This window comes from Lepidochelys kempii, chromosome 4, assembly GCF_965140285.1.
Source record: "Lepidochelys kempii isolate rLepKem1 chromosome 4, rLepKem1.hap1, whole genome shotgun sequence".
In the NCBI taxonomy this organism is placed as follows: domain Eukaryota; kingdom Metazoa; phylum Chordata; order Testudines; family Cheloniidae; genus Lepidochelys; species Lepidochelys kempii.
Genome location: NC_136383.1, coordinates 106,391,338 through 106,405,890, shown reverse-complemented (window position 1 = coordinate 106,405,890; position 14,553 = coordinate 106,391,338). Strand labels below are relative to the sequence as shown.

Below are 14,553 nucleotides of genomic sequence, written 5' to 3'. Positions count from 1 at the left end.
ATCCTTTAATTCACAAAAACTGAGGGACAGTACTTGGAGAACAAAGTCAGCAGCAAGAGAGCAAACTTTCCCGACAGTGCTCCAACAATTTGATTTATTCAAACCACCATTAAGTGTGGGAGGGTGAGTAAGTGTTTTGGCTCTTGGCTCCTTTGCTTTCCCATCAGTGTCAACTGTGGTGCACACATCTGTCCACTGAGAGCCACTATATTCGCTTCACACATAGAAGGCCAAAAAATAGCCAGATTATAATTTTTCCACTACTGACACGGGTGGGATTTGAATCCAAAATCTAAGTCAAATATTATGTCTCATCACTAGGCCTTGTAAAGGGGAATGCTCACCACCAGTGCCACTAGGGGTCAGGCAGGGGTGCAGCAGGTTGTCTCCCACCCTGACATCCCCCCTTTTTAGTTATAGTTCAGTCTTATGGGGGGCCTGTCTCTTCTTTTGTGGCTCAGCCCCCACCACCCAGGTTACACCTCCCAGTCCACCCCTTTTGAGTATAAGAAAAGAAAGTCTGATCACAGAGAAGCCTTTCAGTGCCTGCAAGGGCTTCAGGGCTTTTACCTTAGTTCAGAGACTTTGGGATCTGGGCCCTTGAACAGTCAGGGTCTTTTCCAACTGGATTCTCCCAAGGCAAAGGCTCCTGTTGTTGTCATGCCTTTTGGAGTAGGTATGGGAGTCCAGCTGTAATTCACTGGGCAGTGACAGAGACACTCTGTGACAGATGGCTAGAGATAGTGTTTTTTAAACCAATATTTTTAAATAGAATGATTACAATGCACTCTAGTATGCTCACATTATTTACAAAGGTAGTTTTATAAATAAATGAAAAGCAACAGTTTCTGAATACACACAGCACAATTATTCAAATATTGGTTTCTCACCATAGGTCCTCTGTTTAATACCAGAAGAGGGTCACTTTGTAACCAGTTCAAGTTTGCAATGGACAGGATTTAAAAAAAATGATTGTCAGCTTCTTAAATTGTCTTACTTGGGATTTCAAAACCCCTCAAGCCAGTGTTATTAAAATGTTGAATTAAAAATAAGAGGTATTTTGGACACCCCCAAAACAAAAAAATGAAAACGGCAACTGAGTCTTTAAAGCTTCATGAGCAAAAGGCTGTAACCCATCTATAATCCACATGTGGATTCATGTAATATTTCTTCAGTTAGATTTATTATCTGTACATCAGCGCAGGACTGAGAACTGCTGATACACTGCAGATGAGGACATTTATTAGTCTCTGGGCTCCAGCCTTTCTTAAAAAAATGATGATCACACAATATAGATTACTTGGCTTATATGTATATTAAGCTGCAATGCCAGCATTTACATTTGCAACATTACATTTTTGCTTTCTTAGGCTCAAGAGAGTTTGCTGCATCTGGTAGGCTTTATTTGCTCTGTTTCCTATACAGTCATTGCAAAGCATGAACAGATAATAAGATTACTGCACAAATGGTTCCCAATTTTGTTTATCTCACAGATAATAAGAAACAGTTACTTACCTTACAGTAACACTGGTTCTTTGATATGTGTTGTCCATATATATATTCCATTGTTGGTCCACATGTCCCCTATGCACTTGAGTTCGGATTTTTTTTGCCAGCTGTGTTTGTTGGGGTAGGTGGCCATGCCTGCACTTGGTGTTCTCATGCCTTTGACTGAGGGCATAAAAGCTGGGGCTAACCCAACTGCTCCTTTGTTCCTTCGCCAGTACAGAATACAGGTGTTGTCAGACTCCTGGTAACAAAAAAGGAGGATAGGTCATGGAATATATAAGGACAATACATCTTTTAGAACCACAGTTAGTAAAGTAAGTAACTGTTGTTGCTTCTTTGAGTGCTTGGCTATTTATATTCCATGGTTGGTGACACACAAGTAGTGACTAAATAACAGGAGGTGGGAAATATTGAACAATGATTGTAAGACAGCTCTGCCAAAAAGGGGAATCAGATCTTGATGCTTATACTATGAAATAATGCTGCAAAAACATAAGCACAAAACCCCAGAAAGCTGCCCACATATCTCTAATACGGACCATTTCTCAAAGAAGATGCAGAAGCTACTCAAGGTCTTGTGGAGTGGGCCATCACTCTCACCACTGGGTCTTAAGCGGGCAATTTCATAGCACAACCTAAAGCCTGCAGAAATCCAGTTAGAATGTCTCCATGTTGATATGACCTTTCATCCTGTCCCCATCAACTACAAATAATCTGGGAATGCCCTAAATGGCTTAGTCTTATTCAGGTAGAAAGAAAATGCACTAAGAATCTCTGGGGTATAATTTTAGCCCCACCTCCTTTGCTGGAATGTGGCTTTGGAAAGAAAACAGGGAGAAGTGTTACATGTTCAAAATCAGACTATTTTAGGCAGGAACTTTCTGTGAGGTCTCAAGACTACTCTATCTTTATGAAAAACCATGTACACAGATCACGCCATGCAAGTTTATATTGCCCCTTCCTTTCTGGAAGGTGTTATTGCTATTATAAAGGATATTTTGATGGATAGTTGAATGAAGGAATACCCAGCTGGTGGCTCAAAAGATGGACCTATTAAACCCATCAATACAATATTGAGATTCCAAGGAGGGGGAGGCTCTCTAACTGTGGGATATACCTGCACAAGGCCTTTCAGGAACCTAGCTACTGCACAGCATGGAAAGAGTAGAATATTCCTGAATGGGAGGGTTGAAAGCAGAGATGGCTGCTAGGTGGACCTTCAGGGAGTTCATTAGGTAGTCCAGAGTTCTAAGGATAGAAGGTAATCCACTATACCTGGTATCTAAGTTTCAAACAAAGACAACTGGTGGTATTCTGCCCAGATAGTGAAACTCTTCTACTTGGCAGAGTAAGAAAGCCTTGTAGACTGAGAATGCTCAATGTTCTGTACTTCATCAGAACAGATCCCCTCTACTGATGTTAACCAGCTAGCATCCATGCTAGTAGATGCAGGGAAAGTGAATCTTAATGGAGGATCTGTCCATCTCTTTGAGATATCATATCTGGCTAAAGAGGCAATTGTATTGGTGTTTGGTTGGAGAGATTCATCAGATCCAAGAACCAAAACTGCCTGGGTTAGGCTGAAGCTACCATGATCATCCTGGCAGAATCCTGAGTTTCTTGAGAAACTTGGGATCAATGGAATCGAAGGGTAAGCATATGTTAGACCTGGGGAACGGAGGATAAGGAATGTGTCAGGACAGTAATCCCTGATTCTGCCCTCCTCGAGAGCAGAACTTATGGAACTTCTTGTTCTCTTTGGTGCCAAAGATGTCTATGGCTGGATGACCCGATCTGAAGAGTACATTTTGAACAAATAAAGGTATCCTTTACTGACCACTCATGGTTGTTCGCAAACTGTTTGCTGAGGTGATCCACCAGCACATTTTGCAGGACTGGCAGTAGTAGAGCTATTGAAGTAATTTTGTGACTGATACAGTAGTTCCACAGATGCACATCTCTTGACACAGAAGGGTGGTTCTTGCTCCCACTTGTTTATTTATATAAAACAAGGCTGTAGTGATGTCCATTATGATCTGACTTACCAGGCTTTTCAGAACTGAAAGGAAAACTGTGCCCAGTTGATGAATACGCCTTAGCTCCAAGACATGTATGTGAACCCAGGTTTCTCGAAAACTCCATAGATCATGTGTTTGAAGATTGTCCAGGGGCTTCTTCAGGATGGAGGCATCTGTCACCAGAGTCTTTGATGGAAATAGTGGAGAGACAGGTATTCTCTTGCAAACTTTTAGAGGGGCCTTCCACCAATTTAATGATGACAAGAGTTCTGGGGGCACCTGCATATCCAGGTGATGTTTGGGCTAATATACAGACTTTAACCATCCTTATGTTCACTGAAGGTGAAACCTGACATACTGAATTATTTATGTATAGGAGGCCATGTGCTCTAGAAGTCTCAGACAAATTCTCACAGATGTCGGAGTATGACTTTGCAGGTGGTTGACCAGATCTAATATAATCTTTTTGGGGGCAGATAGACAATTGATATGATGGGAGTGCAGAACTGCCTCTAAAAATGCTATCCTTTGAGTAGGCACTAACACTGATTTATCTGTTTTCTTTTAATCCTAGGAAGGTGAAAAGTGGCAGATTCTATTCTAGGAACTTTCCACAAATGAGCCAATCATCCAAGTATGGGTAAATCTTTATTCTTCATCAGGTAAGCTGCCACTACTGCTAGGCATTTTGTGAATACCCTTAATGCTTTTCATAGATGAATTGGCAGGACAGTCTATTGGTAGGGGTAATTGCCCACATGGATATTAGATATTTTCAATGAGCCAGATGAATTGCTGTACAAAAATAAGCATCCTGGAGGTAGATAGCTGCTTACCAGTCCAGTGGACCAAAGATTGGAATTATCGAGGCCAGAGTCACCACCCTGAACTTGAGCTTGCAAATGAAAGCATTCAGTTGTCTCAGGTCCACCATATGGCCCCAGTCCTGCCCTTGTACTATGTTCTTGAGGCACTTCTTCCAGTGCTCCAAGATTTAGAAGTGACTGCACCTCTTGATTCATAGAATGTTACATTCCAAGAGCAAAAGGGAACATTGTGATCATCTAGTTTGATCTCCTGTATAACAGAGCCCATAGAACTTCTCCAAAGTAACCCCTGTTTGAACTAGAACATATCTTTTTTTTAAAAAAACCCATTCAATATTGATTCAAAAATAGCCAGTGATAGAGAATTCACCATGACCTTTGGTAAATTACCCTCCCTATTAAAAATTTACAGCCAGTCTGAATTTGTTTAGCTTCAACTTCCAACCACGGGATCTTGTTATACCTTTGTCTGCTAGATTGGAGAGAGTTCTATTATCAAATTTCTGTTATCAATATAAGTACTTATAGACTGTGATCAAGTCAATAATTAACCTTCACTTTGTTAAGCTAAGTAAAGAGAGCTCCTTTCGTCTTACAATAAGGCATATTTGATTAACATGTTCTCATGAGAGCAGGCCCTTAGTAGGGTCTGGGAAGATGGTTGGGGAGGGACTAGAATTGTATTGAGTAACACACCTCTATGATTTCTAGGACCCAATGATTTGTAGAAATCCACACCCCATGAAAATAAAATAAATGGCACTTAAATAGAGAGGATGTAAGAGGGAGATCCAACACAGGTTGTACACCATTCCCAGCTAAGGAGTCAAATCTCTTGTCTTATGATAATGAGGGCTGGTGAGAAGACATGGTGGTGAAGATGGATGGTTTCCTCCTCTGAAATTTCTGGCACTTCCTGTGTCTGCATGGTCTAACTGAAGGGATGTACATGCAAGTTGCCCCTTCAAGCTAAAGGATTTAAACGCCTCTCTGCCATCTTGAGGAATCCTGTCAGCAAATTTGGAGATGGTGTCCTGTGACAGGGAGCTGCCCTCTGCTCCGGTCTCCCTGAACAAATCGCTCTGACACCTCCAATTTGTAACCACTACTGTGTACTTTATTTGTGTTGTATCAATCACCACCCTCTTAGAATCCCACATAGCAGTTTATTCACTGTGTCATACAATAAGCATCATTTTTGCCAGAGACACTCCATGCAGTGATCTTCCTTTACCCTGGCCCTGCTGGCCTGCCCTTTCTCTCTCTCAGGCTGATCTAATAATTATCCCCCTTTCCCTCAATCAGGTCTGATAGATCACACAGTGAGCAAGCTGAGACACTGAAAATTCCACAGGTGGTAAGAAGGAAGTGGGTGGTTGGGGCTACCTCCATCCTTTAAACACTCAGTTGGAGGCATGAGTAAACTCAGGGTGTAGAGTTGGCCCCCGACAGACATGATGCACACCAACAGTGCAATATATGTGGTAAATACTTGAAGAATTTGCTTGATCCTCTGAAATGAGATTTACATAAAAGCTAGGCAAAAATATTCAAGGCTGCAAAGACAAATATATTAAAACATTTATTATGTATTTTTGCCCCTGATCATTTAAAGTAAGATATTATAGGAGATCTTAATACACAATTAATCAGACATGTCAAACATTCAGGAACATCTAATTAGCACAAGTTATTACATGGTAAAATGGAACTAAAGCATTGCATCTCGCACACCCTGAGAAGAAACAGCACTGGCCCCCTCCTACACACAAAGCCACCCCCTCTCAACCACTTAATTTGGTTTTCTTTGAGGAGTTGTGGGAGGTCCCGTGGCCTTACTTATGTTGAAAGTGCAGTTGCTCAAAATCTCCACATGATCATCAGGTCAAATGTCAGTTCACTCATGCCCTCCTGTGAACTTTGTGGCTGGGTGCAGTGCGGCAAAAGTTCTTGAGTTCTTCCCCTTCGCCATAAAATCTCACTGCAAAATTTTCATGGAAGGCAGCCATTGTCAGCTTTTCCCTCTCGCCCTACCTCCAAACAATGCTGCCTCCATTCTATCACCACCTTCTAGCAGCAGTGCTGTGAAACTCTGCCCACTTCCAAGGGGTAGTATTTCCCATCGTCTTGAGGGGACCTTGTCCATAATTGGTTATTATAAGTGACATATGGAAAGATTAAGTCAGTAACTGAAGCATCACTTGAATGTACATTACTTACTTTATCATACATACTGGCGGATAGTGGTCAATGACGTTATAATCTTCCTTTAAAAGCATCCTGTGTAATAATTTGGCTCAGATCTTTTGTACAGAACTAGCTCTGCATTGTAAGAGACCAACACAAAGGTTTGGTAATTCTTTTCCATTTGACTTTGGATTATTTAAATCAAATTTCATTTCAAGTTATTAAATTACCCACAGCATATGGCCTTCAGAACTTACTGTCTAAATTAAGATGTGACATGACATAACAAATGACAGCGACACAGCAAGTGAGAGTGACAAACAACGGGGTGAGGAGAAACAAGAGTAGCAGCAATAACATCACAGAGGTATTTAGTTTAAGGCACATGCATATCATGATGGTACAAGGTTTTTTTAAAAAATATTAAATTGACTCGCTTCATGAGGGCATTTGCGGAGTCTTCGATGTGAGCCAGAAGAATGGATTTGATTGCAGAGAGAATAGTGGCCCTTGCAGGGCATTCCAGGCATAGAGATTAGTGTTGGGGAAAGAAGCCCTGACGATGCCCATGAAAGAAGTGGACAAATGGGGCACAAAGGCTTGGGGCACTGGCAGAATAGGAGGTCTGGCAGTTCTGTTCCGGCTGGCAGAATTCTACAATTTATGGGCCTTAGTTTGTATAAAAGTATTTTACAGTGGCTCATACAAACCATGCTTATGAACAAGTAAGTTTAATAAAATCTAACTTGATAGAATTAATGCAGCATTTAAACAGTGATATTACGTTAAAGTAAAAATATGCCAAGACAATGGTACCACAAAACAAAATGTGTGTGTGTGTAAAACTGGGGATGGGGGTGTCACACTCTTCATAGCTTCAGCAGGCGAAGCACAATGTGCCCCTAGGGGCTACTTGCATTCCTCCATTTCATTCCCCGCAGTAAATTCATTGTGTGTCATACTGCATCCTCTTCTATTTCAGGGTCTCCCTACAACTCTTCCACCCCCTTCCTCATACTAGGGGCTCAGTGTGTGCCCCCATTGCTCCAGTCTGTGTGTCTCCCCTGCATATCTCCCTCCCTGTGACAGGGTACTCAGCAGAAATGGCTGAGCCAGCCCTCTGCCACTCCAACTCCAATTAAAGGAGGTAAATTGGGGTTGGCTGGGGGAAACCAGTGGCCAATTGGCAAAGGAGAAACAGCTGCCTGATTAGCCTGGGTCTATATACAGGCCCAGAGGCAGACAGCGGGGGGAAAGGGGAGAGAGAGTGAGAGAAGTGTGAGCCAGGGAAGGAGTGTGGTAGCTCTGCCCTTCTGGGTCCAGAGACTAAGGAGTCCTCAAGGCTAGAGCCCCCAAGCTGTACCTGGTGAGAAGGTGATGGGGTGGCACTATGCAAATAAACTGCACTGGTGACTGCTGAGCCAGAAGGTCTTGGAGTGGTTTTTGGAGTGGTGCAGAGGCAGGACCACGGGGGGCCTTGCTATGCCCTGTTATACTCCCCATCACCATTCCCCACTCTCCAGGTCCTTGTTCCTCACCCCCAAGTATTTATGGTTTGCCCCTCCTGACTCCCCACCCCTACTTTCTCCTCCCCCCATCTCCACTCTGGGCCCCTGCTTCCCTCACCACCACCACTCCCCATCCCTTACATTCTCTTGCAGATCCTGCTTCTCCCACAGCACCATTGACCCCTAGTCCTCTTTGGGTTCCTGCATCCTTCCCCCTCCATCTCCCTTTCCCCCGCTTCTGGGTCCCTGCTTCACCCATCATGACTACCCCATCCCTCTGGTCCCTGTTGCATCCCCTCACCCTGGCCCCCTCCCTCTCTGGGTCCCAACTCTCCCCCCCGCCCCCCGCCCCACTTCCCTCCCTATATACAATCCTTGGAAAGCTCTCATTTCTGTTAGAGTCCAGGCTACAGTCTCCCCACTCAATAAGTTAAGCTGCTGCCTCTGTTATGTACAGGGGGCAGCAGAGATTCCTCTGCATGTGGCAACAAACAGTCTGGGGCCCTGTTTTTCCTCTGAATTGGGCTCTTCTGGTGTTCTGATTTCCACCAGAACTAATAGAAGTGGGCCCACGGATGCCTAGAACATTCCATTATTTTTAAAATTGATCTGATGTGGCGTGCCAAAGATATCACATTATGGACAAACACAGAGAAATGCCACTGAGTTGAGCGTTAGATCTTGCTCCACTCGGCCAATAAATGATTTGGAATATCTTCAATTTAACCAAATTGCCACTCTGCATATACAGCATGAATCCATTTTAATTTCTTTTTTAAAATGAAAAACTTTACAAGCCTAAGCCAACAAAAGCAAATTCAGTGATATGGGTCCTTAGCTAGGCTAACCAGTTCACTCAGCCACTGAATATAGCTGGTGTAGCAGCAGCACCACCCGCAGGAGATGGTTCACAATTAGGAGGCATGGTCTCAAAAATTATCGAAGTGCTGGAGTAAATCTAACCTCCTGGGAGTCCCCATGAATATCTGCTGTCCCTCTTCAGGGCCCATAGGAGAACCAATCTCCCATTACTGCAGGTCTGCTGATTGCTCCCATTCAGGAGAGCAATTATTAAGGCACAAATCAAATGCAAGAGGTAGGGGAGATCTTCCCATTTCACTGCTTTCCTACTGCAGCCCTCTTCTTTCCTTGCTGTTTACCCCCATATGCTTCCTGTGGGACTGTTCAATCCTGCAAAACTTTCCAGGGGCTGAGGACTGGCTGGGTATGAAGTGTTGTAGATTTCCCTTTGCCACAGGGAGTTTGTGCCTTTTCATGGTGTTCCCCACCTAAGAACATGTCCAGGCTTCAAACATGTGGCTCCTGTTTGCAGCTGTTCAAACTACTATCAGGAAAGGGACTTGGAAAAACCATCTCTCCCCATTGTATCTCATCCTCAGATTATTTTAAAATTTCATTTAATAATATCTATCTCCCCTCTCATGCCCATAAAGAGATGTAGCAGGAGATGGCTGTGAAAGCACTCATGAGCAAATACTCACAAGTACGAACACTCATTCCACAGACATTTTTGTGAGGAAAAAAGGACTGTTTGCTAAATGAACACCAATAGCAAAATCAGAAGGGATACAAAACACTGCTGAAGCAAATTCACTTTAAAATATTAATCAATATTCACTGAAATTTTCTTTAGATATTTGTCCAGTTCCAACCATAATGGGGCACATTCATCTCTAGACAAAGACCCATCTTAGAGCCTTCATACCATTTAAGCCCTATTTGAGTACTTAAGTGGGCTTTCAGAGGTGCAAAAGCCTCATGGTTTGCTGTCTGCACAGCGGTGAATATTACCCAATAATTTTTAAAATCTGAATTTTACCCAAGTTTTTTTAAAATTTAAATTCCCATTCCCTGTATTGCATATTCCACAATGTAAATAGGATACAAACTTCCCAGAATCAAAAAAAAAAAATCATCACACCAAACTTTGTGTGTTCCAAAATTCACATCTTGTTCTAGTCTTCAGTCTCTCCCGCACTTGTATGTTTGGTACAGTTATCCATTTCAGGCACATCTTTTCCACTGCTCTTTTCTTTTCTAAAAGTCTTCATACACTTATCCAGTCTTTTTAGGAATAGGTCTACATCTTGCTTTTTCATTCCAATTGCTGAAGCAGCATTGAGGTAAGCACAGGGATAGTTATCTGCATGTGACATAAAGCCTTTGAAAGTGTAGTTATTCACTGTTTGCAAAGACCCAAGGGGAACCACCCTGAAAAAAAACAATCACAATTCAATTAAAAATGCTCAGGGCTGTTTACAGGAAGCACAGTATTCTGAAATCATTTACAAGCATTTCTATGCATAACAACACGCGTAAATTATAAACAAGTTTGTATAAAAGTACCTGAAGTGAACCAATTATTAAAGAACATTAAAATCAAGAATTATGAAAAAAAAACAGCGTAGGTACAAATAGGACTGGAAATTTTGAACTTGATGAAACCCTGAACTTTTCGAAGATGGTATCTGTTGCGACCAATCTACACAAAGAGGACTATAATAGCAGGACAAGTAACAGTTATCATCAAGCAAACCAAAAAACCCCCCACCCATCTTACTGCAGTACATACAGATTTACTGTAGTTCATCTGTGTAAGAAGTGGAATAATCCAAGCTAATGAAGCATGTCTTCTGATGTGAAAATACTCAGCTCTGCCAGAGAAAGTGACATTAACTATGTAGCAGCAGCTGGTTGACAGCAGCAATATTCAGATTAAAGAATTCTGCCAAAACAAGTTTTAGATCATCCTCTTCTTCTAAAAGGTTTAAATTGAAATCATTAAAAATTATTTGGTCTGCATTTCCCTTGCCATGTACTGTCTAGCAGTAAAATTTTTCCACCTACAGTGGCTGAAGTTAATTCTGGAAAGTAGGATTTTCTTTCACACTCCAAAAAGCAACTAACAACAGAGATTAGCAATGTGTTTCCCAGGTCTTCGGCACAAAGATGATTTTTTAAAATACAGCTGAAGCCAAGTTAAATATTCCTCTAAAATTACAACCCTCAGTTTTTTGTCAAGTACAGTAACAGCTTCCACCACTAGTGAAAGATGCATTATCACCAATTTGTATTGTGGTATCACACCTAGAAGGCCCCAATTAGGGATCAGGACTACATTGTGCTAGGCACTACTGCCACACATAACAAAAAGACTATGAATAATTTGGGACAAGGACAATCTTAAGATTAGTGGCACCAGGTGCTAAAGCAAACAGACAGGGATAGTACAATGTAACATGGTAATCAGTGGTCATATCGTAGCACACCAATTGTCTAACCAGCATTCAGTGTTTCGCAGGCATCCTGACAGTGGCAAGTTAAGGAGAGGTTTGCCAGACATTATGTAGTTAGTGGTTTAGCATATTTTTACAGGAAGCTCCTTGTGTACATATGGAGCAGCATGGGAGGAAGCATGAGGACACTTTGGGGAAAGCTTAAGTAACAGACAGTGAAGGGCGACAGCAGCAGAATGAAGAATGCATCACTCTGACTCTTTACAACCAGCTTCAAATTTGTGCGAGAGATACATGTGTACACATTATACCTCAGTTAGTTTGTAAAGTCCTAAGAACCATCACAGCACAGCAAACTTCACTGAATATGAAAAATGTTTAAAATATCTCAGATGCTCACCTTGCTCCTGAAACTTGTCTTGTGAAAAGCATAGATCCAAGCTGAGTGACAGCCATGTCACTGTGTTTATCTAGGTTCTCTAGTGACATAGCTGAAGACATAAATAGCTGTGTTATAATAAGTGTAATAAAGCTCCTCTTTCATCAGAAAAGAACCATTGATAAGTTTTATCTAACAATGGTAACCTGGTTAAGTATTTGGCTTAGAATATAACTAAGATGAACATTCTTACTATTATTTTTAAGTCTTTTCAGTTTTCCACTAAATATATCCTTTCATTATCTTATTAGACTGTTTATACAGTTGAGATACTGTGTGGAGAGAGACATTCCAGTTTTCCAGGTTCAACAGAGTTATTGCTTACAATGAAAATCCCAAGTAAATAAAGGGACTCACTAGTAGTCTGTTTTACTGAAATTCGGCGCCAAGCAGTTGTGGTTGAAATAACTATTAAACAGTATAGAAATAAATAAATTGTAGTACTAAATGCTAACATGTCAGTCTTTTTACTCTCATGATCAAACTAAGCATATTTTGATCACAAGCAGTTAGGTATATAAATACAGGGCCTGAGTCACTAACTACACTACTCCACTTTTAGGCTGATGTAATTCCATTGATTTCCATGGGCTCGTATTGGCATAAGATTAATGGAATGGAAGGGTGAACCATATGCAAGCTCATCTTGTGTATGCAAGCGTATTAAAAATACAGAAGATTTCAGAAGTGCTGGCTTAGTTCAAACCTGAACGGAAATTACCTAAGGAAATAGGATTGTGTAGTGTGTTCAACAGCCTCTCATTGTAGACTTCTGCTAGCTTCCTCAGCTGACTTGAAAGGTAGGAAAACATTTCCTGGAAAAAAGCAACAATTTTCAATTTTCTTTCTTTCTCTTTCTCTGTTGAATAGTTAATATCAATTTTGGAAAGTTGTCAGCCTCCAGAATATATCAAAGTACCTAAGTGGTCCCCATTTCATATGTATTAAGCATCAGCCATTTATTTGAGTCAATAGGTCAGACAGTGCCCTTGAGCTGCACATGGAAGCCTCTTCTTTTGTAGATATCCCTCCATACAGAGAGGGGGTGCTCAGTTGCCTCCATACCATTGTCTTCACCACCTGACCAGATGAAGCAGCTCCATGTGGGCCAGCACCTGTGCTTACGATTCCTATCAATCCCTCTTTGGCTCCGCAGAATTTATATAGAAAAGGTAATCCATCCATCCATCCTAGGAAGGAGCAGGGTGGCCTTGCTGTGATAGAGGCTGCATCTGCAAACATAGCAGACCACCTGTACTCCCACATCATCTCTGATCTAAATTGTTCACCACAACAGGGCAGCCACTGCCAGGGAACCAGGGAGTTAGAGAAGAGCTGACAAGGCCAAAGCTGGTGCAGGGTTGCAGCCAGTCTGCTGTGCTTTCGGGCAAGAGCTTTACCATAGCTCAACAAACCCTGCCCTCCCAACAAGACACTGTGGGGGAATCGCCACAAGGAAATCTTTCCAGAAATAGTCACACACAAAGCCCTTGTCTATAGTATTTATCAGGACAGGGGACACACTGGTTCAGTGAAAAAGTTGAGATATCATTCTTTGGAGCATATTTTATATTTCTTGGTGAATACTATATTTTACATATATTTAGTGTCCTTCATCCTGAAGGAGCCCAAAACACTTCAAATGTATATAACATAGCACACCACTGGAGTTGAGTATGGCAACCAACTGGTGCATAACTCTGAACGTCAACAAGACATGTTGAGGAGACTAGAGGGAAATTTTGCCCCACTACACCAGGACAAACCTCTACTCTTACAAAAGTCCCACGGCATCTTTCATATCCAAGTACAGCAGATAGGACTATAGCTGTGACACTCATGACATAAGAAGCTGAACCTTTGGTGAAACATGATGATATCTTTGAGCACAAATTCTATCAATAAATAGCCGCTTCAAAAAAAAAATTAACCCTGCATGATGCCAAAGAAAACAGGAATTAGCATTCCTTTCATCCATCTTTTTTAACTTCCCAGTACAACACTAAAAAAGCACATTTTGTTCCATCACATCAATATCTGAGAAGAAAATATTCTTGTTTTTTACCAGCTGAAACAGTTCTGTGATGAATCAGAATATTTCTACTGTTTAGCATCAACAGATCTGGATACAAATGATGGTTAAATATTAACTGTTAACCAATCAGATCAATTTTTTTGCTTTTTGATTGATTTAAAGCAGGGCTTTGGAACAGAGCCTGGAGCTGGAGCGTGGAGCAGCTCCGGAGCAGTGGAGCTGCAGGTTTTTGCCTGGAGCTGGAGCAGAGCCGGAGCACAGCTCCAAAGCCCTTATTTAAAGGTAAACAGTTGGGGAGGTTTGGACCCACTTGTCTAAAGTGAGGAGAACACTGTTCTACCTTCATTGCAGGCCAAGTCATGCCAAACTGCTGCTTGCACTGTTTTAATCTGGAACAGTCTGAGTGTAGAAAAAAAGTGCAGTTTGGCATCTGTCACTAGAGGCCTGCAACTGCCATCAGCTCCTAAAAGGATCCCTCTTTTTCTACACAAGAAGGACAATAGGTCAGCATCTGATCTGCCTTCACATTAAGCAAGAGAGCATTGGTATGAGTATGAATGTATTTTGTGCCATACGCTATATTCTTCTCCACAGTCAACTATGCCATGCAGACAGTTCCCGTCCCTGTCCTCTTTCTGGGAAAAGTAGCTGGTCACCCTGCAGCTGCTGCTCAAGCTTTCTAAACATTATAGATGGGTATCAAAAGTTCAGATGTCATTTCATCAGACAGTTCCTTTATTGAAAAGGATGCCAAAAGCAGAGATGCCTACGTG

At 41.8% G+C, this 14,553-nt stretch overlaps 1 protein-coding gene across 5 annotated transcripts in view; it reads right to left on the bottom strand.

Moving 5' to 3' along the window:
• Positions 1-14,553, bottom strand: part of SEPSECS (Sep (O-phosphoserine) tRNA:Sec (selenocysteine) tRNA synthase) — a 63,316-nt gene that overhangs the window by 13,451 nt on the left and 35,312 nt on the right. For 2 of the 5 annotated variants that reach the window (XM_073342383.2, XM_073342381.2), the window contains 3 exons: positions 12,467-12,560; positions 11,707-11,797; positions 8,796-10,281 (listed from right to left, as the gene is read on the bottom strand). In XM_073342383.2, the coding sequence (XP_073198484.1) occupies positions 10,026-10,281; positions 11,707-11,797; positions 12,467-12,560 (441 nt within the window). In that variant the 3' untranslated portion in view covers positions 8,796-10,025. Of the gene's footprint in view, positions 1-570; positions 735-1,515; positions 1,751-8,795; positions 10,282-11,706; positions 11,798-12,466; positions 12,561-14,553 lie in introns of those variants that run through there. The other 3 variants (XM_073342382.1, XR_012158702.2, XR_012158701.2) reach the window with 3 other exon arrangements.